We start from the raw sequence: 27,056 nt of genomic DNA, 5'->3' as shown, positions 1-27,056 counted from the left end.
GGAGGAGAGAAAGGGAATTGGAAGCCTTAGAGAACTGAATCAGAACAGAGCAGATTGTACTGAGCTCATTAAGAGGGTTTCTGAGAACTTTGTAAAGATGTTAATCTGTAATGGCACACGGTACAAGTCAGTGTACAGCTGGTTATGGTGTTGATAAGGAGAATAATTCTACATTTATTTAAACAGTGAAATGGATGAGTAGTTTTTGCTGTCTGTGTTTTAGTTTCTTTGGAGCACAGGCTCATCATGCCCAGTTACTGAGCTTGTGCACAGCGGTGGGGCAATGCCCAGTCACTGAGCTTGTACACAGCGGTGTGGCACTGCCCAGTTACTGAGCTTGTACACAGCGGTGGGGCAATGCCCAGTTACTGAGCTTGTACACAGCGGTGTGGCACTGCCCAGTCACTGAGCTTGTACACAGCGGTGTGGCACTGCCCAGTTACTGAGCTTGTACACAGCGGTGGGGCAATGCCCAGTTACTGAGCTTGTACACAGCAGTGGGGCACTGTCCAGTTACTGAGCTTGTACACAGCAGTGGGGCACTGTCCAGTTACTGAGCTTGTACACAGCAGTGGGGCACTGTCCAGTTACTGAGCTTGTACACAGCGGTGGGGCACTGTCCAGTTACTGAGCTTGTACACAGCGGTGGGGCAATGCCCAGTTACTGAGCTTGTACACAGCGGTGGGGCAATGCCCAGTTACTGAGCTTGTACACAGCGGTGGGGCACTGTCCAGTTACTGAGCTTGTACACAGCGGTGGGGCACTGTCCAGTTACTGAGCTTGTACACAGCAGTGGGGCAATGCCCAGTTACTGAGCTTGTACACAGCGGTGGGGCAATGCCCAGTTACTGAGCTTGTACACAGCGGTGGGGCACTGTCCAGTTACTGAGCTTGTACACAGCAGTGGGGCACTGTCCAGTTACTGAGCTTGTACACAGCGGTGGGGCACTGCGATCATGTTCTGTGTACACTTTGTCTGACCTCTCTCTCGAAGACCAGAGGCACTGCCCAGTAGATTACCTCTCATTCTTCTAAACTCCAGAGAGTATAGGCCCATTCTACTCAATCTCTCCTCATGGGACAACCCTCTCATCCCAGGAATTAATCTAGTTCGACATCAGGTCTATGCTGAGTTAGCTGGTCCCCAGTGGAGGTCCTGGTAATGGTGCTCTAAATGTCTATGGTGCCGCTGAGTTAGGGAGAGGGAAAATCAACTCTCCTTCCTGCTGCAACGTGTGTATAGAACACTGAGTGAGGGCAGGACTGGGGTCCACTGTGTTGCCTTTATGGTCAAATACTTCACTGACACTCAATGTCTAGGCTTACATAGTCGTTTGTTATTTAGTAAGTTAATTAATTAGTTAATTGGTTAGAGTCTTCTGTGCCTAGTGACACACGAGGCAACCCACTTCTTTTTGGGGGAGAGAATCTGAAACTCCCTCCCCCAAAAGGCTGTGGATGCTGGGACATTTGGAGCTTTCAAGTCTGAGATCGATAGATTTTTGTTGGGTAAGAGTATCAAAGGATATGGAGCTAAGGTGGGTAAATGGAGTTGAGGTACAGATCAACTATGATCTAATTGAATAGCGGACGGGGCTCAAGGGCCTCTTCCTGTTCCTATGTTACTGGAGGGATAAAGATAAATTAACACAACCACAAATTGTGCAGCAGGCTGCAACTCTGAAGAGGGAAGGTGAGCAGACAGTGTAGATTTAACTACTTCAGAATGAGGGATGTGTGGGACAGACTTTCCAGGGACACAGTTAAGGGGGAAATTCAAAATGTCAGCAAATTCAAGAGGGAGCTGGATAGACTTTTTTTGGCAAAAGAAGTGATTGAGGGGTATAAGGGGGAGAAAGTGAGGCAGGGGGATTTACTGAAGCCTGGGACTGGCCAGATGGACACCAATGGTCTTTTTCATTTCTATGTTACTAAGGAGTTGGAAAAGAGTTTAGTTGCAATGTGACTGGAGATTATAGGAACAGGAGCAGGCTGAAATGATCGGTTACTCCAGAGGAGAAATTATGCTGTTGGGCTGCAGGAGTCTGCAGCTCAGGGCCAAATAGTGGAGATGTGACAACGAGACTGTTTGATGGGACATTGTAGAGGGAGCTTTACTCTGTATCTAACCTGTGCTGTACCTGCCCTGGGAGTGTTTGATGGGACAGTGTAGAGGGAGCTTTATTCTGTATCTAACCCGTGCTGTACCTGCCCTGGGAGCATTTGATGGGACAGTGTAGGGAAGAACAGTCCTTGTTTTAGTGAGTCATTGCAGTTTTACGTAGAGTGGTTTACATCAGTCTAAATGCCTGACATGTGCTGCTTGAATCCAATCAGCACATTATCACTGTGATAAACAGCTTTAATTAGCAGCATTAATTAGTGGGTTTAATAGAGTGGAGGCACTTGTTCCTTGCCAGCTGAGTATCACATTCAAAGCACAAAACTTTCACGAATAAGCAGGTTATATCCACACGTAGCATCAAAGCTTCTTGTTTGCGTAACTTAAACACTGGGAGCTGATGTCACGAGGCTGCACAATCAGGTCTCCACATTACACGACATAAGTCAGCAAGCCAGCAAAGCAGAGCAGAGCTGAGCACCTAGTAAGGTGTCTGGTTGAAAGAGGGTGGTGTAGTCAGCCCAGAGTATTTCATCCAGAGAAAGCTTCTGTATGTCAGATTTGTATTGAGATAGCAGAGAAGGAGGCCATTAGGCCCATCTTGCCTGTGCTGGCTCTCTGAAAGAGCTATCCACTTACTCTCATTCTCCTGCCCTTTCCCCAGACCCTTTTACATTTTTCTGTTTCAAATATTTATCCCTTCCCTTTTAAAAGTTATTCTGGATTCTGCTTCCCCCACGGTTTCTGGTCAGGCATTTCATGTCCTAACAACCCTCTGCACAAAAACATTTCTTCTAACCTCTCCCTTTGTTATTTTGGTGATGATCTTAAATTTATGCCCTCTAGTTACCAACTCACTGACCAGTGGAAATAATTCTTCCCGATTTACGTCATCGAAAGAAAGAAAAAATAATTCCCATTTCTGTAGCACCTTTCTCGACCTCAGGACGTCCCAAAGCGCTTTGCAGCCAATTAAGTACTTTTAAAGCGTAATCACTGTTATAATGTAGGAAACGCGGCAGCCAATTTGCACACAGCAAGATCCCACAAACAGTGAGGTAATGACCAGATAACCTGTTTTAGGTGTTGGTTGAGGTATAAATATTGACCAGGACACCAGGAGAACTCCCCTGCTCTTCTTCGAACAATGCCATGGGATCTTTTATGTCCACTTGAGAGGACAAACTCTCGGATTACTATCTCATTTAAAAGACAGCACCTCCCTCAGTACTGCACTGAACTGCCAACCTAGATTATGTGCTCAAGTCTCTGGAGTGGGACTTGAACCCACGACTCAGGACATTATATCAAAGAAGAGAGGATGTCATACCCTGTTCTTTCAAATATAATATCCTGTCTTCTTTAATGTAATATACCATGTGATATAATATCCTGTCCTTTCTGATACAATATCCTCTCTTCTCTGATGCAATATCCTGTCCTTTCTGATACAATATCCTCTCTTCTCTGATGCAATATCCTGTCCTTTCTGATACAATATCCTCTCCTCTGATGCAATATCCTGTCCTTTCTGATACAGTATCCTGTCATCTCTGATACAATATCCTGTCCTTTCTGATGCAATATCCTCTCTTCTCTGATGCAGTATCCTGTCCTGATACAATATCCTCTCTTCTCTGATGTAATATCCTGTCCTTTCTGATGCAATATTTTAATTTTGTTTCAGAAAAATTGGATGAGATCCTTGCAGCGGCCGATCGCTCAGTCAGGACGGAGAACGTGGCGGCAGACTCCCGAGCTGCGACGGTCAAACAGCGACCTACGAGCAGGCGCATCACGCCAGCGGAGATCAGTGTGAGAAACCCATTCACGTTTGACACTGTATTGAGTTCTGAGCTTCAGTATTCCGAGAACGAGGAAGCTACTGGCTGCAGGGAATCATAGCGTGAATTCAGCCTCCCACGCTCCCAGCAGATCAAAACGACAGTGTTGAAGCGCTGTCTCCGACCCTCGCCCCCTTCGAGCATGAATCCCCCCCGGGAATGTGGCATCAGTGAGAGCGATGGGGTGACCACAGGTCCGGCTTCGAACGGGGTAATCCGGATTTGTGAGCGTGCCAGCCGGGAAACAGTCCTGCATTTGCAAAATCTACCCAACCACGCAAGGGTGCACATGATCCATGCCAACTTCCATTCATGCATCCTTGAAAGGATGGCTTTCAGCCAGCCTAACAGAGCCCTGTTTCGTGCATCCACACTGCCTTTTCCAGATATCCCATTCCTATCCTGTTTTGACTGGGCAGAATGTCCTTGCCCCAGAGAGAATATTGAAAATCCATTGGTGCAGAGAGTGTCCAAAGTAATACTTCTCGGTAGCTGTGTTGAGCCACAGACCCTGGTTGAGTTTTGGTGGGATAATAGGCATCAGGCCAGGGATGGATATGTGTGGGGGAAGGAGAAGGGACTGGAAGAGACGAAATCCATTGTAACTGAGCTCAACAATGCCCAAACTGAAGAGCTCGTTTCCAGTTCATTCCAAAAATTATATTTCCAACACATTGATGGCAGAGAACAGAAAAAAAAAAATTCCCTTAGAATGGATATCAATGGGATCATGAGACAATTGGATGTGTTTCTGGAGCGAGATGGGATTGAAGGATATGGTGAGAAGGTGGGTAGATGGTATTGAGGGATAGGGAGAGCAAGTGGATAGGTAGGGTTGAGGGCAGTGTCTGGATACAGTTTCTATCCTGTCTCAGTCCCGGGGGCAGTGTCTGGGTACAGTCTCTATCCTGTCTCAGTCCCGGGGGCAGTGTCTGGGCACAGGCTCTATCCTGTCTCAGTCCCGGATGCAGTGTCTGGGTACAGGCTCTATCCTGCCTCAGTCCCGGGGGCAGTGTCTGGGTACAGTCTCTATCCTGTCTCAGTCCCAGGGGCAGTGTCTGGGTACAGACTCTATCCTGTCTCAGTCCCGGAGGCAGTGTCTGGGTACAGACTCTATCCTGTCTCAGTCCCAGGGGCAGTGTCTGGGTACAGTCTCTATCCTGTCTCAGCCCCGGGGACGGTTCCTGGGTACAGACTCTATCCTGTCTCAGTCCTGGGGACAGTGTCTGGGTACAGTCTCTATCCTGTCTCAGTCCCAGGGGCAGTGTCTGGGTACAGACTCTATCCTCTCTCAGCCCCTGGGACAGTGCCTGGCTACAGGCTGTATCCTGTCTCAGTCCCAGGGGCAGTGCCTGGGTACAGGCTCTATCCTGTCTCAGTCCCGGGGGCAGTGTCTGGGCACAGGCTCTATCCTGTCTCAGTCCCGGGGGCAGTGTCTGGGCACAGGCTCTATCCTGTCTCAGTCCCGGGGGCAGTGTCTGGGCACAGGCTCTATCCTGTCTCAGTCCCGGGGACAGTGTCTGGGCACAGGCTCTATCCTGTCTCAGTCCCGGGGGCAGTGTCAGGGCACAGGCTCTATCCTGTCTCAGTCCCGGGGGCAGTGTCTGGGTATACAGGCTCTATCCTGTCTCAGTCCCGGGGGCAGTGCCTGGGCACAGGCTCTATCCTGTCTCAGTCCCGGATGCAGTGTCTGGGCACAGGCTCTATCCTGTCTCAGTCCCGGATGCAGTGTCTGGGCACAGGCTCTGTCCTGTCTCAGTCCCGGATGCAGTGTCTGGGCACAGGCTCTATCCTGTCTCAGTCCCGGATGCAGTGTCTGGGCACAGGCTCTATCCTGTCTCAGTCCCGGGGGCAGTGTCTGGGTATACAGGCTCTCCCATGAGCTTCACAATGGTTAGCCCATTAAGGTTGTCCATAGCTGAGCCATACAGAGCAGGAAGGTCCGGTCCCAGTATCGATCCCCGTCTCTCCTGAGTTAGCCAGTTTCAATTGGGGAGCCCTTGGAGAACTGTAGTTAGCCTCAGCACCGCTAGATCAGAATGGGGAAATTGGTCGGGATTCCCGCTCCTGATTGGTATTCAATGGCCCTAGCAGAAAAATAATGTGTGTGGGTGTCAGGTGAGGACAGGATCGAGCTCGGCTGCATTCCCCCAACAGTCGAATAGCCCGCCAACACTCACTGACCAGGTCACACATGAACTGTGCCCACTGGCACCCACAGAGTTGTACCCCAGCATCAGTCAGTTGGGTCAGGATAGTAGGGGGAAAACTGGAAGAAAGCAGAATAAATTTTTAAAAAGTCCCTCCCTCCTTGAGAAAAAGGCTCTGTGCAGTGACAGACTCACCCTATTCGTGAAGCAATCCATTCCAAGATGAATCTAAGTACCTGCTGCAGGGTTTGAGTGGTGACGTGTCCCTTGACCACAGCAGCTGCTGTCTGACAAGTGTTTTTTGATAATCCATCTGCCGATTTTCTGCTTGGTGCCTGGGCCCTTCTTGTAAATGTAACCTCTGATTAAGGTGATTGGAGACCCTGAGTGTTTGAACAAACAATCGCACACTTGGGATTATGCCTTGATGAACACATTTACAGTTAGGTCTAACCCTCATCCCCTCCCCCGTTATTCCACCACCACTCCTACTCCCTCCCCATCCTTCTCCAGTTTTAACCTGGGAGAATTAGCCCTGCATTTTATAGTAGTAAAAAAAAACCTCACGCTGCCTTGAGGGTTGTTGCACATGCAGCCTTTTTAAGAACTTGTTCTTGGGATGTGGGCGTCGCTGGCGAGGCCGGCATTTATTGCCCATCCCTAGCTGCCCCTTGAGAAGGTGGTGGTGGGCCGCTGCCTTCTTGAACCGCTGCAGTCCGTGTGGTGAAGGTTCTCCCACCAGGAGTTCCAGGATTTTGACCCAGCAACAATGAAGGAACAGCCAATATATGTCCAAGTCGGGATGGTGTGTGGCTTGGAGGTGATGGTGCTCCTATGTACCTGCTGCCTTTATCTTTCTGGGTGGTGGAGGTCAGGGGTTTGGGAGGTGCTGCCGAAGAAGCCTTGGCAAGTTGCTGCAGTGCATCCTGTAGATAGTTCTGGACACCGCACCTCATGAAGGATATATTGGCCTTGGAAGAGGTGCAGTACAGATTCACCAGAATGATACTGGGGCTAAAAGGGTTAAATTATCAGGATAGGTTGCACAGACTAGCCTTGTATTCCCTTGAGTATAGAAGATTAAGGGGTGAACTAAATGACATTTTAAGATGATTAAAGGATTTGATAGGGTAGTTAGCGAGAATCTATTTCCTCTGGTTGGGGAGTCCAGAACAAGAGGGCATAACCTTAAAATTAGAGCCAGGCCATTCAGGGGTGATGTCAGGAAGCACTTCACACAAAGGGGAGTGGAAATCTGGAACTCTCTCCCCCAAAAAGCTGTTGAGGCTGGGGGTCAATTGAAAATTTCAAAACTGAGATTGATAGATTTCTGTTAGGAAAGGATACCAAGGGATATGGACCAAAGGCAGATAAATGGAGTTAAGATACAGATCAGCCATGATCTAATAGAACAGCGGAACAGGCTCGAGGGGTTGAATGGCCTCCTCCTGTTCCTAGTACACACTGCAGCCACAATGGGCCAGTGGTGGAGGGAATGGCTGTTTAAGCCTGTCTGAAGGTGTTTGAATGATGAATTTAAATAGCTTTCTAATTTATGCTTCCTCATTTTCCATTGATGTGGTTATTTGAATTTCTATTAATCAGGAATAATTTGTTCGACACACAAAACAAGCTGTTACTTTTTGCCCTTAATTACTGGCTGAAAGGATGGAACTTCTCTCTAATGCTGATCTCCATGGTCTACTGGGTAAAGGCATTGCTCAGCTCGAACTGAGCCACGCAGCCCCAGCCACAAGGTCCCTGGTTCGATCCCTGATCTGTGACGAGTGACCGATTTCGGGCAGAATGGCGGCGGGGGGGGGCTACAACTGGCCTCAGTAACCCAGGGAACAGTGGGAGAAAAATCAGCTCTTGGTGCTTATTCAGAGAACACCTCTCGCCCTCCCCCTCCCCCTCCCCACTGATGGAAGGCCTAGCATATGTGGAGGATGGCCTTAACACTGATGCCCTCTGTGGTTGAATAGTCCCTGTCTAGTGTCAAACTAATGGCCAACTGGTGAGGCACTGGATGCCTGAAAACATTATGGAACATCTCCCAGTAAGAGCCAGCGCCTCAGAAAATTTGGGGGAATGGAATGTGGACATTTTTTTAAGAAAACTGCTTTAATGGGATACTGCAGGAAACCATTCCATAAGATGTTTAACTAAAGCTCCCTGAGTGTGCAAGAGTCTGTTATCAGAGCTTATCTGTGGTTCATTGAACTTTAGAAAGAAAGAAAGACCTGGCATTTATATGGTGCCTTTTACGACCTCAGGTTGTCCCAAAACGCTTTACAGCCAATGAAATACTTTTGAAATGTAGTAACTGTTATAATATAGTGAAACCCAGCAGCCAATTTACGCACAGCAAGATCCCACAAACAGCAATGAAATAAATGGCCAGATAAACTGCTTTAATGATGTTGGTTGGAGGATAAATGTTGGCCAGGACACCGGGGAGAACTTTCCTGCTCTTCTTCGAATAGTGCCATGGGATCTTTTACATCCACCTGAGAGGGCAGACGGGGCATTGGTTTATCAACTTATCTGAAAGACAGTACCTCTGACAGTGCAGCAATCCCTCAGTACTGCATTGGGGGTGTCGGCCTAGATTTTGTGCCCAAGTCTCTGGAGTGGGACTTGAACCTATGACTTCTGACTCTGAAGCTAGTCTGCATCATGGACTGAATTAGCTCAGGTAAGCTCACCCTCCTAGGCTAGCTCAAGTGGACTTTTTAAAAATTTCATCCTCATAACGTGGAAAAAGGAAATAAGAGGGGCAAAGAGAGAGTATGAGAACAGACTGGCAGCTAACATAAAAGGGAATCCAAAAGTCTTCTATAGGCATATAAATAGCAAACAGGTGGTAAGAGGAAGGTTGGGGCTGATTAGGGACCAAAAAGGAGACCTACTCATAGAGGCAGAGGGCATGGCCGAGATATTAGATGAGTACTTTGCATCTGTCTTTACCAAGGAAGAAGATGCTGCCAAAGTCACAGTAAAAGAGGAGATGGTTGAGATACTGGATGGGCTAAAAATTGATAAAGAGGTGGTACTAGAAAGGCCGGCTGCACTTAAAGTAGATATGTAACCAGGTCCGGATGGAATGCATCTTAGATTGCTGAGGGAAGTAAGGGTGGAAATTGCAGAGGTACTGGCCATAATCTTCCAATCATCCTTAGATACAGGGGTGGTGCCAGAGGACTGGAGAATTGCAAATGTTACACCCTTGTTCAAAAAAGGCTGGAAGGATAAACCCAGCAACTACAGGCCAGACAGTTTAACCTCGGTAATGGGGAAACTTTTAGAAACGATAATCCGGGACAAAATTAACAGTCACTTGGATAAGTGTGGATTAATTAAGGAAAGCCAATTAAAGACAAATCATGTTTAACTAACTTGATTGAGTTTTTCGATGAGGTAACTGAGAGGGTTGATGAAGGCAGTGCAGTTGATGTGTATATGGACTTCCAAAAGGGATTTGATAAGGTGCCACATAATAGGCTTGTCAGCAAAGTTGAAGCCCATGGAATAAGGTGAGGTGAGAGAGACTGCCCTTGACATCAAGGCAGCATTTGACCGAGTGTGGCAACAAGGAGCCCTAGTAAAATTGAAGTCAATGGGAATCAGGGGAAAACTCTCCAGTAGCTGGAGTCATACCTAGCACAAAAATGGTTGTGGTTGTTGGAGGCCAATCATGTCAGCCCGAGGACATTGCTGCAGGGGTTCATCAGGGCAGTGTCCTAGGCCCAACCATCTTCAGCTGCTTCATCAATGACCTTGCCTCCATCATAAGGTCAGAAATGGGGATGTTTGCTGACGATTGCATTCGCAACCCCTTTTGAATTTTTGAAGAGGTGACTAAAGTAGTGAACAGGGGAATGTCAATGGATGTTATTTAAATGGACTTCCAGAAGGCAATTGATAAAGTCCCACATAAGAGACTCTTAGCTAAGATAGAAGCCCATGGAATTGAGGGAAAAGTATGGACTTGGTTCGGAAGTTGGCTGAGCGAAAGGCAACAGAGAGTAGGGATAATGGGTAGGTACTCACATTGGCAGGATGTGACTAGTGGAGTCCCGCAGGGATCTGTCTTGGAGCCTCAATTATTCACAATATTTATTAACGACTTAGATGAAGGCATAGAAAGTCTCATATCTAAGTTTGCCAATGACACAAAGATTGGTGGCATTGTAAGCAGTGTAGATGAAAACATAAAATTAAAAAGCAATATTGATAGATTAGGTGAATGGGCAAAACTGTGGCAAATGGAATTCAATGTAGGCAAATGTGAGGTCATCCACTTTGGACCAAAAAAGGATAGAACAGGGTACTTTCTAAATGGTAAAAAGTTAAAAACAGTGGATGTCCAAAGGGACTTAGGGGTTCAGGTACATAGATCATTGAAGTGTCATGAACAGGTGCAGAAAATAATCAATAAGGCTAATGTAATGCTGGCCTTTATATCCAGAGGACTAGAGGACAAGGGGCAGAGGTTATGCTGCAGCTATACAAAACCCTGGTTAGACCGCACCTGGAGTACTGTGAGCAGTTCTGGGCACCACATCTTCGGAAGAACATATTGGCCTTGGAGGGAGTGCAGCGTAGGTTTACTAGAATGATACCCGGACTTCAAAGTTACGAGGAGAGATTACACAAATTGGGGTTGTATTCTCTAGAGTTTAGAAGGTTAAGGGGTGATCTGATCAAAGTTTATAAGATATTAAGGGGAACAGATAGGGTGGATAGAGAGAAACTATTTCCGCTGGTTGGGGATTCTAGGAGTAGGGGGCACAGTCTAAAAATTAGAGCCAGACCTTTCAGGAGTGAGATTAGAAAACACTTCTACATACAAAGGGTGGTAGAAGTTTGGAACTCTCTTCAGCAAACGGCAATTGATACTAGCTCAATTGCTAATTTTAAATCTGAGATAAATAGCTTTTTGCCAACCAAAGGTATTAAGGGATATGGGCCAAAGGCAGGTATATAGAGTTAGATCACAGATCAGCCATGATCTTATCAAATGGCGGAGCGGGCTCGAGGGGCTGAATGGCCTACTCCTGTTCCTATGTTCCCTCAGATAACGAAGCAGTCCGTGCCCGCATGCAGCAAGACCTGGACAACATCCAGGCTTGGGCCGATAAGTGGCAAGTAACATTCACGCCAGGCAAGTGCCAGGCAATGACCATCTCCAACAAGAGAGAATCTAACCACCTCCCCTTGACATTCAATGGCATTATCATCGCTGAATCCCCCACCATCAACATCCTGGGAGTCACCATTGACCAGAAACTCAACTGGACCAGCCACATAAATACAGTGGCTACAAGGGCAGGTCAGAGGCTGGGTATTCTGCGGCGAGTGACTCACCTCCTGACTCCCCAACGCCTTTCCACCATCTACAAGGTACAAGTCAGGAGTGTGATTGCATACTGTCCACTTGCCTGGATGAGTGCAGCTCCAACAACACTCAAGAAGCTCGACACCATCCAGGACAAAGCAGCCTGCTTGATTGGCACCCCATCATCCACCACCCTAAACATTCACTCCCTTCATCACAGGCGCACCGTGGCTGCAGTATGTACCATCTACAGGATGCACTGCAGCAACTCGCCAAGGCTTCTTCGACAGCACCTCCCAAACCCGCGACCTCTACCACCTAGAAGGACAAGGGCAGCAGGCACATGGGAACAACACCACCTGCACGTTCCCCTCCAAGTCACACACCATTCTGACTTGGAAATATATCGCCGTTCCTTCGTCGTCGCTGGGTCAAAATCCTGGAACTCCCTTCCTAACAGCACTGTGGGAGCACCTTCACCACACGGACTGTAGCGGTTCAAGAAGGCGGCTCACCACCACCTTCTCAAGGGCAATTAGGGATGGGCAATAAATGCTGGCCTTGCCAGCGACGCCCGCATCCCATGAATGAATAAAAATAAATAAATAAAAGGGGCAGTGGCAGCATGGATACGAAATTGGCTAAGTGACAGGAAGCAGAGAGTAGTGGTGAACGGTTGTTTTTCGGACTGGAGGGAGGTGTACCGTCGTGTTCCCCAGGGGTCGGTACTAGGACCACTGCTTTTCTTCATATATATTAATGACTTGGACTTGGGTGTACAGGCACAATTTCAAAATTTGCAGATGACACAAAGTGGGGTTGGAAGTGTAGTGAACAGTGAGGAGGACAGTGATAGACTTCAAGAGGACATAGACAGGCTGGTGGAATGGACGGACACGTGGCAGCTGAAATTTAACGCAGAGAAGTGCGAAGTGATACATTTTGGTAGGAAGAACGAGGGGAGGCAATATAAACTAAAATGTACAATTCTAAAGGGGATGCAGGAACAGAGAGACCTGGGGGTATACGTGCACAGGTCATTGAAGGTGGCAGGGCAGGTTGAGAAAATGGTTAAAAAAGCATACGGGATCCTGGGCTTTATAAATAGAGGCATAGAGTACGAATGCAAGAAGGTTATGATGAACCTTTATAAAACACTGGTTCAGCCACAACTGGAGAATTGTGTCCAGTTCTGGGCACCGTACCTTAGGATGGATGTGAAGGCCTTAGAGAGGGTGCAGAAAGATTTACCATCATGATTCCAGGGATGAGCGACTTCAGTTACATGGATCGACTGGAGAAGCTGGGGTTGTTCTCCTTGGAGCAGAGAAGGTTGAGAGGAGATTTGATAAAGGTGTACAAAATCATGAGAGGTCTAGACAGAGTAGATAGAGAGAAACTGTTCCCATTGGCGGAAGGGTCAAGAACCAGAGGACACAGATTTAAGGTGATTGGCAAAAGAACCATAGATAACATGAGGAAAAACTTTTTTACACAGCGATTGGTTATGATCTGGAATGCGCTGCCTGAATGGGTAGAGGAGGCAGATTCAATTGTGGCTTTCAAAAGGAATTGGATAAGTACTTGAAGGGAAAAAATTTGCAGGGCTGTGGGGAAAGGGCGGGATAGTGGGATTAGCTGGATTGCTCTTGCAAAGAGCCAGCACGGGCTCAACAGGCCAAATGGCCTCCTTCTGTGCTGTAACCATTCTATGATTCTATGTGGACGTCTCTGGCAAGGCCAGCATTTATTGCCCATCCCTAGTTGCCCAATATCCTTTGTAGCGGGTTTGATGCAACTGAGTGATTTGTTAGACTACTTCAGAGGGCAGTTAAGAGTCAGCTGATGTGGGACTAGAGTCACATATAGGCCAGATCGGGTAAGGACAGCAGATTTCCTTCCCAAAGGACATTCGTGAACCAGTTGGGTATTTACGACAATCCAACAGCTTCATGGTCGCTTTTAATGATACCAGCTTTTTATGTCCCGATTCCCTAAACTGAATTCAAATTCTCAAACTGATACGGTGGGATTTGTACTCGCGTTCTCTGGAGTACTAGTCCAGGCCTCTGGATTACTAATCCTGTAACACCTGTCCTAATGTCTCCTTCTTAGCTTCAGTGTCAGTCTTGTCTGATAATGCTCCTGTGAAGCGCCTTGGGATGTTTTACTACATTAAAGGAGCTATATAAATGCAAGTTGTTGTAACTCAGCTGTTGTTGAGTTTGATATAATCCAATTCCGATGTTCACTGTCTCCTGTAATATTGGTCCATTTTCTTTTCTTTCAGTCACTATTTGAGCGTCAAGGAATGTCCGCAAAGTCATCGCCTCCATCTGTAGCAGAGAAACCACACCTCCCGATGCCTAGGCAAATGTCGAGGACGAAATCCATAGGTAAGGTTACCATGGTAACATGTAGGGTTTGTGGCTTCATTTGAACCTTTCTCCCCAGCGGTTCAAATGGGTTAATTCACCCTCTGGTGTGGGAATGGCCAATGCAGGAAATTAAAGTCCCAAGATTCGGTCCCCTCCACCAGGGCAGTAGTAGGGGTACTACAGTTGGTCTCAGCACCCCTGGGCAAGGGAGGGGGAAAAGTCAGCCACTGTCCATTGAACCTCTACTAAAAAGTACACATATGTAGATGGGGACTCGGCCACGATGCCTTCTGCGGTAGAATAGCCCATCGCACTCACTGCCTAGACTCGCATGTGACTCATCAGGGGCAAGTGGGAACAGAGAGGAAGGGGAGGAAAGTAGAGCAGATAATCTGACAGCGCTGTTCAGACAGATCTCACTCCTGTTTTATCTTACCTCCTCATATATCATTTACTCTGAGTCCTATGCACTTCTTTTTAACCCTGACTTGTAATATTTTCCATTGACATTTGAGATTTATTCTTTTTCTCTCAGTTTTCTCTCCCCATCTCTCCTGGGGAGACCTTTTCCCAGGTGCCATCTGCTCCCTCGCACCTGACCATCCTTCACGTGAGCCTGGACAGCGAGAGTCGGTAGCCTGTTCAACCATGGAAGTCATCGCCGCCCGGACCCCATCCTGTCCTCACTCGGCATCCAGACATGGATTTTCCAGCAGAAATCACTCACTCGTGATCAAGAGCGGGCGCTCTGGCTGATTCTTCCTTCCTGAACTCACCTCTAGCAGCCCTACACTGGGATCATGTAACGCAGCACATGCCTGGGTCAGATCCCAGGTCACAGTTATTTGCTGTCTCTAAATCCCTGAATGGCTTTCCAATCCACAGAAATTCTGCCTTCCCAACTATCACAGTGTCATAGAATTATAGAATGGTTACAGCACAGAAGGAGGCCATTCGGCCTTTCCAGCCCATGCTGGCTCTCTGCAAGAGCAATCCAGCTAGTCCCACTCCCCTGCCCTTTCCCTGTAGCCCTGCAAATTTTTTCCCTTCAAGTACTTATCCAATTCCCTTTTGAAAGCCATGATTGAATCTGCCTCCACCACCCTTTCAGGCAGCGCATTCCAGATCCTAACCACTCGCTGTGTAAAAAAGTTTTTCCTCATGTCGCCTTTGGTTCTTTTGCCAATCACCTTAAATCTATGTCCTCTGGATCTTGATGCTTCCGCCAATGGGAACAGTTTCTCTCTATCTACTCTGTCTAGACCCTTCATGATTTTGAATACTCTATCAAATCTCCTCTCAACTGTCTCTGCTCTAAGGAGAACAACCCCAGCTTCTCCAGTCTATCCACGTAACTGAAGTCCCTCATCCCTGGAACCATTCTGGTAAATCTTTTCTGCACCCACCCTCTGTGCCTTCACATCTTTCCTAAAGTGTGGTGCCCAGAATTGGACACAATACTCCAGTTGTGGCCAAACCAGTGATTTTATAAAGGTTCACCATAACTTCCTTGCTTTTATACCCTATGCCTCTATTTATAAAGCCCAGGATCCCGGATGTTTTTTTAACAGCCTTCTCATCTTGTCCTGCCACCTTCAATGATTTGATTATGTACACTCCCAAGTCTCTCTGTTCCTCCACCCCCTTTAAAATTGTACCATTTAGTTTATATTGCCTCTCCTCATTCTTCCGACCAAAATTATTCACTTCACACTTCATCTGCCATGTGCCTGTCCATTTCATCAGTCTGCCTATGTCTTCCTGTCTAAGTCTATGCCTAAGTCTGTTACTATCCTTCTCACTGAATATTACATTTTCGAGTTTCGTGCTATCTGCAAACTTTGAAATTATACCCTGCATACCCGAGTCCAGGTCATTAATATACATCAAAAATAGCAGTGGTCCTAATACCGACCCCTGGGGGACACCACTGTATACTTCCCTCCGGTCTGAAAAACAACCGTTCACCACTACTCTCTGCTTTCTGTCCCTTCGCCAATTTCGTATCCACGCTGCCACTGTCCTTTTAATCTCATGGGCTTCAATTTTGCTCACAAGACGAATATATGGTACTTTATCAAACGCCTTTTGATAGTCCACATACACAACATCAACCGCACTACCCTCATCAACCCTCTCTGTTACTTCATCAAAGAATTCAATCAAGTTAGTCAAACATGATTTGCCTTTAACAAATCCATGCTGGCATTCATTTATTAAGCCATATTTTTCCAAGTGTCAATTAATTTTGTCCTGGATTAATGAGAGGTGTAACATTTGCAATCCTCCAGTCCTCTGGCACCACTCCCATATCTAAGGAGGATTGGAAGATTTTGGCCAGAGTCTCCGCAATTTCCACCCTTACTTCCCTCAGTAACCGAGGATGCATCCCATCCGGACCGGGTGACTTTTCTACTTTGAACGCTGCCAACCTTTTTAGTACCTCCTCTTTATCTATTTTTATCCTCTCCAATTTCTCTGCTATCTCAACCTTTACTGTGACATTGGCAGCATCCTCTTCTTTAGTGAAGACAGATGCTAAGTACTCATTTAGTACCTCAGCCATGCCCTCTGCCTCCACAAGAAGATCTCCTTTTTGGTCCCTAATCGGCCCTATCCTACTTTTGACTGCTTTTTTACTATTTATATGTTTATAAAATACTTTTAGGTTCCCCTTTATGTTATCCGCTAATCTATTCTCATTCACTCTCTATGCCTCTCTTATTTCATTTTTCAGTTCTCCCTTGTACTTCATCTTGGCTCTCGACTGAATTATGAACCCAACATTTATAATAAGCCTCCTGTTTCTGTTTCATTTTAATCTATATCTTTAGTCATCCAGGGAGCTCTAGCTTTGGATGCCCTTCCTTTCCCCCTCATGGCAACATGTCTAGTCTCTACCCAAACTATCCCCTCTTTGAAGGCCTCCCATTGCTCATTTACTGTTTTACCTGACAATCTTTACTTCCAATCCACCTGGGCCAGATCTCTTTTCAACTCACTGAAATTAGCCCTCCTCCAGTTGAGTATTTTCACGCTTGAATGTTCTTTATCTTTTTCCATAGCTAGTCTAAACCTAATGAAATTATGATCACTGTTCCCCAAATGCTCTCCCACTGAAACATGCTCCACTTGCCCCACCTCATTCCCCAGAACTAGATCCAGCACTGCTTCCTTCCTCATTGGGCAAGAAACATACTGATCAAGAAAGTTCTCTTGTACACATTTCAGGAATTCCTCCCCCTCTTTGCCCTTTACACTTTTTTTCCCAGTCTATATTAGGATAATCAAAGTCCCCCATTATCACTATTGTATAGTTCTTGCATCTTTCTGTAATTTGCCTGCAAATTTGCTCCTCTATCTCTTTCCCACTATTTGGTGGCCTATAATATACACCCAGCAGCGTAATAGCTCCTCTATTATTCCTTAATTCTAACCAAATACGTTCTGTCTTTGAACCCTCAAGTGCATTATCCCATTCTAGTGCTGTAACAGTATCTTTGATCAATCCTGCCACCCACCCCGCTCCTTTTTTTCCTTCCCTATCTGTCCTGAATACATTGTAGCCAGGAATATTAAATGCCCAATCCTCCCCTTATTTGAGTCAAATCTCCGTTATTGCCACTATATCATAGTCCCATGTGACTACTTGTGCCTGCAGCTCACCAATCTCATCTACCACGCTCCATGCATTTAGGTACATGTACTCTAAACCCATCTTAGTCTGCCTTGCTTTTCCCCTCGTTTGATCCTCCTATTTCTGAACTACTCTTTATTCTAAATGTTTATCTCTCCCAGTCCTCTGTGCACCTTGTATCTCCTCTCTAATGTTTCATTTTGGTGCCCCTCCCCCTTTCAGAAGGATAGTTAGAAATAGACACAGATAGAGAGATACAAAGACATAGATAGAGGCACAGATAGAGAGATACAAAGACATAGATAGAGGCACAGATAGAGAGATACAGACCGATAACTGGAAACAGAGATAGATACAGAGAAATAGAGAGCACAATACAGACAGAAACAGATAGTGAGATAATAGAGCATAACAGAAATAGACACAGATAGAAAGATACAGAGAGATAGAGACAGGCACAGATAAAGAGAACAAAGCCATAGATGGAGGTACACAGAGATAGATGGAGAAAGAGAGAAATAGAGACAGATACAATAGAAATAAAGACAGAGGGAGAGAGATAAAAATAGATAGAGAAAGATAGTGACAGAGAGATATCTAGAAAGATAGGGAGGTTGTGGGTTCAAGTCCCAGTCCAGAACTCAAGCAGTAATCCAGGCTGACACTCCAGCGCAGTGCTGAGGGAGTGATGCACCGTTGTAAGTGCCGTCCTTCATCTGCCTATTGCTGTGATTCAGGGGGGTGTCAAAGACTCTGTGGCACAAGTGGAAGAAGAGCAGGAAGTTCTCCCAGTGTCCTGGGGCCAGCTTTCCTCCCTCACCAAAAGATCAATGACTAGACACGCTATCGTTGCTGGTTGTGGGATCTTGTTGTGCACAAAAATGGCTGCCTGATTTGCGTACATAGCGAAGTTCACTGTACTTTCTAAGTAATTCATTGTCTGCCTAAGATGTTGTTAATCCTACAAGGTATATGTAAATTACGAGGTACTTTTATCATGTATTGCAGGAGCCTCTGAGGATGATAAACTCTCAGTCTCAGCCATGGAGGGAAGGTTTTTACGCAGCACGTCCATGCAAGACACTCTTCGGGAAGGACTGGGCATACCCCCACCTCCTCAGATAGCCCCTCCCCCACCGCCTTCCCCATACCTTTTAGATACGGGCCCTCCCCCTCCATTCTCCCCACCCCCTCCCCCAGGGCGAACTTATGACAATGTGCGGTCCAGCTTTAAGCCCAACACAGAAGCGAAAATTCATGGGGGGCAGCAGGTCGTGACGACGGCGGAAGTCTATGAGCCCAGTCGGACTTCTGTGCCTCCAGTAGAGAGGCAGAAAAGGGCCAGGTCAATGATAATCCTGCAGGATTCGTCCTACTATCCCGTAGAACCAACAGACATCCCGTGGCCCAGCCCCTCGCCAACCCCTCAAGAGAAAAGCAAACGGAAGGCAAAGATGGTCGACAACCCATATGCAAATGTGGGCCAGTTCAATGTGGGCCTTTTTGCACCAACGAAGCCACTTCGAAAGAAAAGCCCTCTGGTCAAGCAGTTCCAGGTTGAAGACGCGATAGAGAGAGCATCAGCAGCTGGCTCCTCTGTGGCTGGCAAGGAGTTATTAGCCAGGAGGATAGCTCAGCACACCGGCAAAGAGTATGAGCAGCAGCAGAGGGGGGGAACCAGCAAAGCGCAGGAAGATGGGCAGGATCTGGCCAGCCCCTTTGCTGTCGCCATTGCAGGGGCAGTACGGGACCGAGAGAAAAGGTTGGAAGAGAAGAGGAAATCAACAGTCTTCCTTTCCGTAGGTGCCATTGAAAGCGACACAGCACCCAACATCCCAGCCCTGCAACAGTCCAGGTCAGTCGACGAGCGACTACTGAGTAGCAGCGACAGGTCACTCCGATCACCAGTCCCTTCACCTGTCCCCTCCTCAAGGCCACCAGCAAGCACGTCTGTGACTTTTATACATCCCCTCACAGGGAAGCCGCTGGACCCCAACTCACCACTGGCACTTGCGCTGGCCGCAAGGCAGCGGGCACTAGTCGCCGAAACGCAGCATCATAGAGCGGCTGGAAGCAATGAAACTGTAAAAGCCCAGGAGAGAAGTACCCCTCTGTACATGGAGAGCCACAGCAAAGAGGCAAAGAAAACAGAAGCCGAGAGTCTCACGTCTCCTCCCTTCTCGCCAGAGGCCAAAGTAGGTTACAGTCCAACATCTGGGGGGCCAGTAACTGCAAAACACCAGTGGGGAACTCCTACCACGCTGAGGAAAGAAGTAGAAACTAGACCAGCGCAGAAAGAGGAGGTGGAGAGAGAAGAGGAGAGAGTGGAAGAGAAAAAAAGTATGCTTATCAATATAGTGGATACATCACAGCAGAAAACAGCAGGTCTACTGATGGTACATGCAACGAGCAATGGGCAAGAGTCAGAACTTCAAGATACTCCAACAACTGCCTTGAAGCCATCACCACCACAGCCTCAACCATCCCCTACCGAGACCCAAGCTTCTCAGCCACCCAGTGCTGTTTCTGAGCCTCCACCTACTGAAACACCTGGGAAAACCCAAACTCAAGGAAGCTCTGATGAAGATGTGGAGCCATTTGCTGTTTCACTCCCTCCACTGCTGTCCTCAAGCGATGAGGAAACCAGAGAAGAACTTGCAAAAATTGGGCTTGTGCCACCTCCTGATGAATTCGCAAATGGCATCTTCATCCAAGCCCAGGCTGAGAAAATTGCCTGCCATCCCAGTGGACCTCCAACTGCAGCACCTTCAACTACTGGCGTTTCACCCTCAGGGAAGCCTTCAGATGCCCCACCTTCAGAAGCAAGCGTCGACTCGGGTGTAGAAGAAATAGACACAAGAAGCAGTAGCGACCATCACTTGGAAACCACGAGCACGATTTCAACCGTCTCTAGCATGTCAACATTGTCGTCAGAGAGCGGAGAGCCCTTGGACACCTACACGTCATTCGCTGATGGACAGACCTTCGTACTCGAGAAGCCTCCAGTGCCTCCAAAGCCAAAGCTAAAGTCCCAACTCAACAAAGGGCCAGTCACATTCAGGGACCCTCTCTTGAAGCAGACCTCAGACAGTGAGCTTGTTGCCCAACACCAGCCGTCCGCGCTGCCCCCCGGCGTAGGGCGGTCTCGCTACCTCATACAGAGAAAGTCCAAGTTGTGGGGGGATCCCATTGAGCCCAGGCCCATTCAGATGGTCGAGGGCAGCAAACCCACTGTAATAAGCGAGCTGAGCTCCAGGCTGCAGCAATTGTCTAAGGATACTCATTCACTCGGGGACGAGCCCTCAGCAGCATCACTAGAAGTAGGAAAGAGGTCACCTGTTGTCACTGCACGGTAAGGCTGAATTACCAATCTCCCAGTGTAGAAGTGCTGGTGTTTTCTCAATGGCCAAAAACATGATCATTTTTCTCAGTACCAACTCCAAAGTTTATTTGTAAAAATAAATTGCTTTCCTTACACACCGATTGATTTCAAATATTCCATAGTTAATGAAGATAATTGTTTTCTGGCATGAGGACCATTTCTGATTCATTTAAATCAGCCAATGATGGGTTTCAGTTAATGGAGCTAGAACAATAAATGATACAATTTCACTCCCTGCCCCCAGGCTATCCTAACTGACAAGTTTCAAAGGTTTTCAAACTGATACTTGCAAAGAAATCATAGCAATGATACTTGCAATGATGGGACATTGGGTACCTTCTCCCACGTGGCAGAGTTCCCACTGTTGTGTTGTGTTGTTATATTATGTTGTGTTGTGTTATGTACTCAGGACAAGAAAAGGCCTTCGGACCCATATGCACAAATCTCACTTCTAACTGAACTCGTCCCCATATTCCCTCCCCTCGCCGCCCCCCCCCCCCCCACCTTCTTTCCCTCCTCACCTCACCTCCTTCAGTGGTAAAAAAACAGAGACCCCATAGCCAATTAAGGAACCTCTGTCAAAACCTTCTCTCCAACCATTCATTGGCGATCAGGCCCCAATCTGTTGATTATTACCCAAAATTTACCTTCCTTTTGCCATGATCTCGGAGTTTCCAGAAATGTGTCTAACGAGAAAAGTAAAACTTCTGCACATCCAACCTCCCTCAATTTAAGTTGGTGGCCCCAGTTCTATCCGGCCCAATCATCTCAAACAATCTATCCACCCGTATATTATCTGTGCCTTTAATAACTTTAAAGACCTGAATCAGATCTGCTCTCAGTCTACACCGCTCCAGCAAATTCAAAGCCAAGGCACGATGCTGATCATCATAGCTCAATGCATGTAGGCCAGGGATCATCCTCATTGTCCTTCTCTGTACCTTCTCTAATGCCACAATGTCCTTCTTAAGGTGAGGGGACCAAAATGGTATACAGTAGTGTAGATGAAGTCTCACCAAGGCCTTATATAAACCTATTACTGTGGCCCGAGTTTTATACGGAGCATTTTGGGCAGTACCGCCCAGGACCCTGTTTGCTTTGGCTGCAGCCATCTGACATTGAGTTTGAACCTTTAGAGAGCAATCAATAACCTCTCCCTTCCCGCCACCTTTAATCTACGCCCACCCATGTTATACTCTATCCCTGAATTCCCCTCAACTAGGTGCATAACTTAACTACACTGAAGGGCATTTTGGGCCCACTGCCCGAATCTATCCAGATCCAGTTGTAATCTATTCCCTTCTAATGTCTTGACTCCACTGCATAATTTCATATCATCCACGAATTTAATAACCATTCTATCTATGCCCTGCTGCAGATTATCAATAAAGGAGAGGACCCAGCGAAGAAACCTGGGGCACCTCACTGACCATCAGGAAGCAGCCCCATTTTAAAACATCATTTGCTGGTGGTCCTTTAGCCAATTTAAAATTCATCCCGCAATAATTCCACCCCCACCACCACCACTGTGGGACTTAATTTTAGCACACAGTCCCTCATGGGGCACTTAATCTAAAGACTTGGAAATCCAAGTAGTTATCATCTACTGGATCTCCCTGATCTACTGTTCTAATAACGTCTTCAAATATCAGATCAGGTTTGTCAATCATTACCTCTGCTTTCTGAAGCTGTGCTGTATCCCCTATCAAGCTTGGGTGCATTAGTCACAGTCTATAATTACCTAGTTGTGAGTAATCCTTTTTTAACTAAGAGTATCACATGCTCCTTCCCCCAGTCATCTGGTGCTTCCCAGGTTCTCGGTGAAAGATTGAAAATATTTACCAGGGTTTCACCAACAACCTCAGCCATTTGTTTCAGTTCCCTGAGACAAACCAAGTCTGGCTTTGCTGCTATCTCCACCTTGAGCCCCTTTAATTGACCCTGCACCATTTCCTTTGAGATGTGCAAGCAGCCCTTCTGCGTGTTAGTTTTATACACAGTACGATTTCAACCACATTGCTGTGGAGAAACGCCCAGTTGGGGACAGCTGAAGAGTATGCTATCAATCCCACTCCAGGACTGGAACACATGACCTAGGCTGGTGACTCCAGTGTACTGAGTGCTGCATTTTTTTTTGCTCATGTGATGTGGACGTCGCTGGCAAGGCCAGCATTCATTGCCCATCCTTAATTGCCCTTAAAAGGTTTCAGCCTTCAGACGGGATGTTAAACCAAAGCCCAATCTCTCCATCCATGTCAACATTGAAGATCCCATGGCACTGTTCAAAGAACATGCAATTATCCAAGTGTGGAGGAGGGCTAGGCGGGATTCTCTATGTCAGGAGTTCCTGCAACCCACACCATGAGTGGGAGCTGGGGTATGGTCAAACAAGACTTATCTCCCCAGCCACAGGCAGTTATGGGGGCCACCTGGGAGTCCAGGCCATGATCATAGCTTAGATCTTAGAACAAAAAGACCTTTTTTTTTTTCTTTACTGCATCTCACTGTTGGTTTCGGTAGTGACTCGGGTGGGAGAATCAGAGGCCTCTCCGTTATTGGGTGGGAGAATCAGAGGCCTCTCCGTTATTGGGTGGGAGAATCAGAGGCCTCTCCGTTATTGGGTGGGAGAATCAGAGGCCTCTCTGTTATTGGGTGGGACAATCAGAGGACTCACTGTTATTGGGTGGGACAATCAGCAAAGAAAGAATGTGCAGAATGGCTCAGGAATAACAAGAGAGGAATGTTTTGAGGAAAGTGCACCATAGTGATATTGATAAGATAGAGAAACAAAAGAGGTTGAGATGGAGTGAAAGAGGTTGGAGGCTAGGATGAGAGCGGAATCACCTATTAGACGGCAAGCTTTTTTTGTTGGTATTCCACCATAAGCAGCATCACACCTGAGCCCAATGCTTTGCTCAATCAATGTCCATACTTTCCGGCAGGGGACACTGGATAATGACTGGTAGTGGCAACTCTGGTCGATATTCCCCCCTCTAGTTTAGGCAAATTGTAGCACTCCCTATCTCAACCCACTGAGATCAGAACTGAGGATTGAATCTGGGATCTTGCTGGTATGGATGATCTAATTGAATGGTGAAAGAGGCTTAAAGAGCTGAATGGCCTACTTCCACATTGGTCGGAACATTTGGAAACTGATTCATGTAGGGGCCGTTGATGCATTAAAGATGTAAGAGTGAAGTTGAGGGTGAGGTGAGTATTTTGGCCCGTACACTCTGGTACCATTTGCCTTGTCAGATTGATAATAGGAACCAAAACTAAGGATAGTGTAATCAAAAGCTCAGTGACTAAGTAGCCAACGGGTGTGGAGATTTCAGCTGGCCATTATGTGTTAGCAAGATAGTGGGGAAATGTCTTGTGTTTATTGTTGTAAGTAGAATTCTAAAATACTCTAGAAGAATGAATTCATGATTTAGCAAGTACACAGCCATCATCACACATCGTCATAGGTCACATGGAACTTTTCACTATAACAACGTAAGGAAATTGTTTTAAAGTAACATTTTCCCCTATTCATTATTTTCAAGGACAGGCTGACACACGGACCACTGTGTATTCCTAATGTTTCAGCCCTGTCACCATGACTCCATTTCATGCCTGTGTTACAACAAGCCCAGATGCTATAAAACTCAACAAGTTACCAGCAAAATAAACAGGATTTCCAGCTCTATCCCTGTGGGCATAAGTTTAATTATTTACACTAGATCAGATCACAGTATGCCAGGGAATTTTTACAACACTGCTCATGCTTGTGAGCGCTTCATTGAGCCAGCACTGTACAGAGCCCTGTTGAACCATAACCAATGCCTTTTGGAGCTTAGCTCGCTTTGAAAGCTCATAAGTAGAGCTTGCTCACATATAGCCTTTAAAGTAGGCTTAAGGACGTGCAGGTGCAGTTTGCAACCATTCTTCACAGACGCACACTAGTAATTCCAGTTCACTGGAAGTACTCAACTCATCTTGAATGGAGAAAGTGCTGCAGTAAATCCTAATGTGATGATTGTGAACAGTGCTCAGTGTAATACATTGGCTTAAATGGTTGCAGCTGATGGCAGTACATAATATCTCTTCCACACTGGGGTCCACCGTCTCCCTGTGACACTGGGGTCCACCGTCTCCCTGTGACACTGGGGTCCACCGTCTCCCTGTGACACTGGGTCCACCGTCTCCCTGTGACACTGGGTCCACCGTCTCCCTGTGACACTGGGGTCCACCGTCTCCCTGTGACACTGGGGTCCACCGTCTCCCTGTGACACTGGGGTCCACCATTTCCCTTTGATTGGGATTGGATGTGAAGTTGTGTCTCTACATATAAATCAAAGGATGGACAGAACTTAGTGTTAGATCTGATCGTATATCCAGTTGACAGTTCGTTCAGATTAAAATGACCAAGTGTCCCAGCTGAGGAAACTGTCAATACAATAAAGATTGTTACAAATCTGACATATTTTGCAGCAATTCTTTACGCCAATCATGGGTACTGGTCACCCGTCAATCCCTCTTGCAAATAGGTAATATTCATGACTGTGATTTATGGCATTCTATTCAACCAATGTGAGCATGACATTGAGCCCACTCCTGTCCTCGCCTGAGGTCCACACACAGCACTTCTAGCAGCAGGAGCTTGATAGTAATCTGAAGCGGGAATCCTGGCCAATTCCTCCCTCCTTTGCCCAGGAAACAGTTTCCTTTTATCGGGGAATCTGGGTTAAGGACTGCAAACCACCAAGGTTGATACTGTTGGAGAAAGGACAAGATAAATCATGAAATAATGGATACATAACATCAAGCTTGGGTTCTTAAAAGCCTGTAGACTGTAGGAGGAAGGGAACATAGGAAGATAGGAACAGGAGTAGGCCATTTAGCCCCTCGAGCCTGTTCCACCATTCAATGAGATCATGGCTGATCTGTGACCGAACTCCATATACCCGCCTTAGCCCCATGTCTCTTAATATCTTTGGCTATCAAAAATCTATCAATCTCAGGTTTAAAATTAACAATTGAGCTAATATCAACTGCTGTTTGCAGAAGAGAGTTCCAAACTTCTACCACCCTTTGTGTGTAGAAGTGTTTCCTAACTTCGCTCCTGGAAGTCTTGGCTCTAATTTTTAGGCTATGTCCCCTAGTCTTAGACTCCCCAACCAGTGGAAATAATTTCTCTCTATCTACCCGATCAGTTCCCCTTAATATCTTGAAAAAGGAAGGTTGCGGGAGGTGAGGAGCTCCACAGGGTGAGGGTTGAAGAGTAAATTGGAGTTGGAGACAGTGCAATGAGTCTTGGTTTCAACACAGTGAGGTTGCAGAGAGGAGGGATAATGTGTAGGATGGCACATTTAGTATATTTTGTCATATATTTACAAAGCTTATACTATAGACATCTAAGAGCAGAAATCATTACAGCAAAAGCCTCGAAAAATGCATTTTGATAGGAAGATTGAGGAGAGGCAATATAAACTAAAAGGTACCATTTTAAAGGGGGTGCAGGAACAGAGAGACCTGGGGGTTCATATACACAAATCTTTGAAGGTGGCAGGACAAGTTGAGAAGGCTGTTTAAAAAGCATACAGTTTCCTTGGCTTTATAAATAGAGGCATAGAGTACAAAAGCAAGGAAGTTACGCTAAACCTTTATAAATTACTGGTTAGGCCCCAGCTGGAATATTGTGTCCAATTCTGGGCACCAGACGTTAGGAAGGATGTCGAGGCCTTAGAGAGGGTGCAGGGGAGATTTACTAGAATGGTACCAGGGATGAGGGACTTCAGTTATGTGGAGAGACTGGAGAAGCTGAGATTGTTCTCCTTCGAACAGATAAGGTTAAGGGGAGATTAAATAGAGGTGTTCAAAATTAAAATACACTGGCGGATAGGCTGGTAACCAGAGGATACAGATTTAAGATAATTAGCAAAAAAGCCAGAGGGGAGATGAAGAGAATTTTTTTTATGCAGCGAGTTGTTATAATGTGGAATGCGCTGTCTGAAAAGATGGTGGAAGCAGATTCAATAGTAACTTTCAAAAGAGAATTGGGTAAATACTTGAAAAGGAAAAATTTGCAAGGCTACGGTAAAAGAGCTGGGGAGTGGTACTAATTGGATAGCTCTTTCAAAGAGCTGGCACAGGCACAAAGGGCTGAATGGCCTCCTTCTGTGCTGTAGGATTCTATGTGAATATCTTTAGCTATTTCAC

At 46.5% G+C, this 27,056-nt stretch overlaps 1 protein-coding gene across 7 annotated transcripts in view; it reads left to right on the top strand.

Moving 5' to 3' along the window:
* shank3a (SH3 and multiple ankyrin repeat domains 3a) overlaps positions 1-27,056 on the top strand; it is a 777,353-nt gene that overhangs the window by 723,417 nt on the left and 26,880 nt on the right. For all 7 annotated transcript variants that reach the window (XR_010967116.1, XM_068005245.1, XM_068005243.1 and 4 more), the window contains 3 exons: positions 3,811-3,938; positions 13,749-13,854; positions 18,482-20,825. Coding sequence is in view for 6 of the 7 variants with exons in the window: in XM_068005245.1 (XP_067861346.1) it covers positions 3,811-3,938; positions 13,749-13,854; positions 18,482-20,825 (2,578 nt within the window). In the remaining variant the exon portion in view is untranslated. The remainder of the gene's footprint in view (positions 1-3,810; positions 3,939-13,748; positions 13,855-18,481; positions 20,826-27,056) is intronic.

This window comes from Heptranchias perlo, chromosome 24, assembly GCF_035084215.1.
Source record: "Heptranchias perlo isolate sHepPer1 chromosome 24, sHepPer1.hap1, whole genome shotgun sequence".
Taxonomy (NCBI): Eukaryota; Metazoa; Chordata; class Chondrichthyes; order Hexanchiformes; family Hexanchidae; genus Heptranchias; species Heptranchias perlo.
Note: the sequence above shows the minus strand (reverse complement) of the source record. Positions and strands in the feature narration are given on the sequence as shown.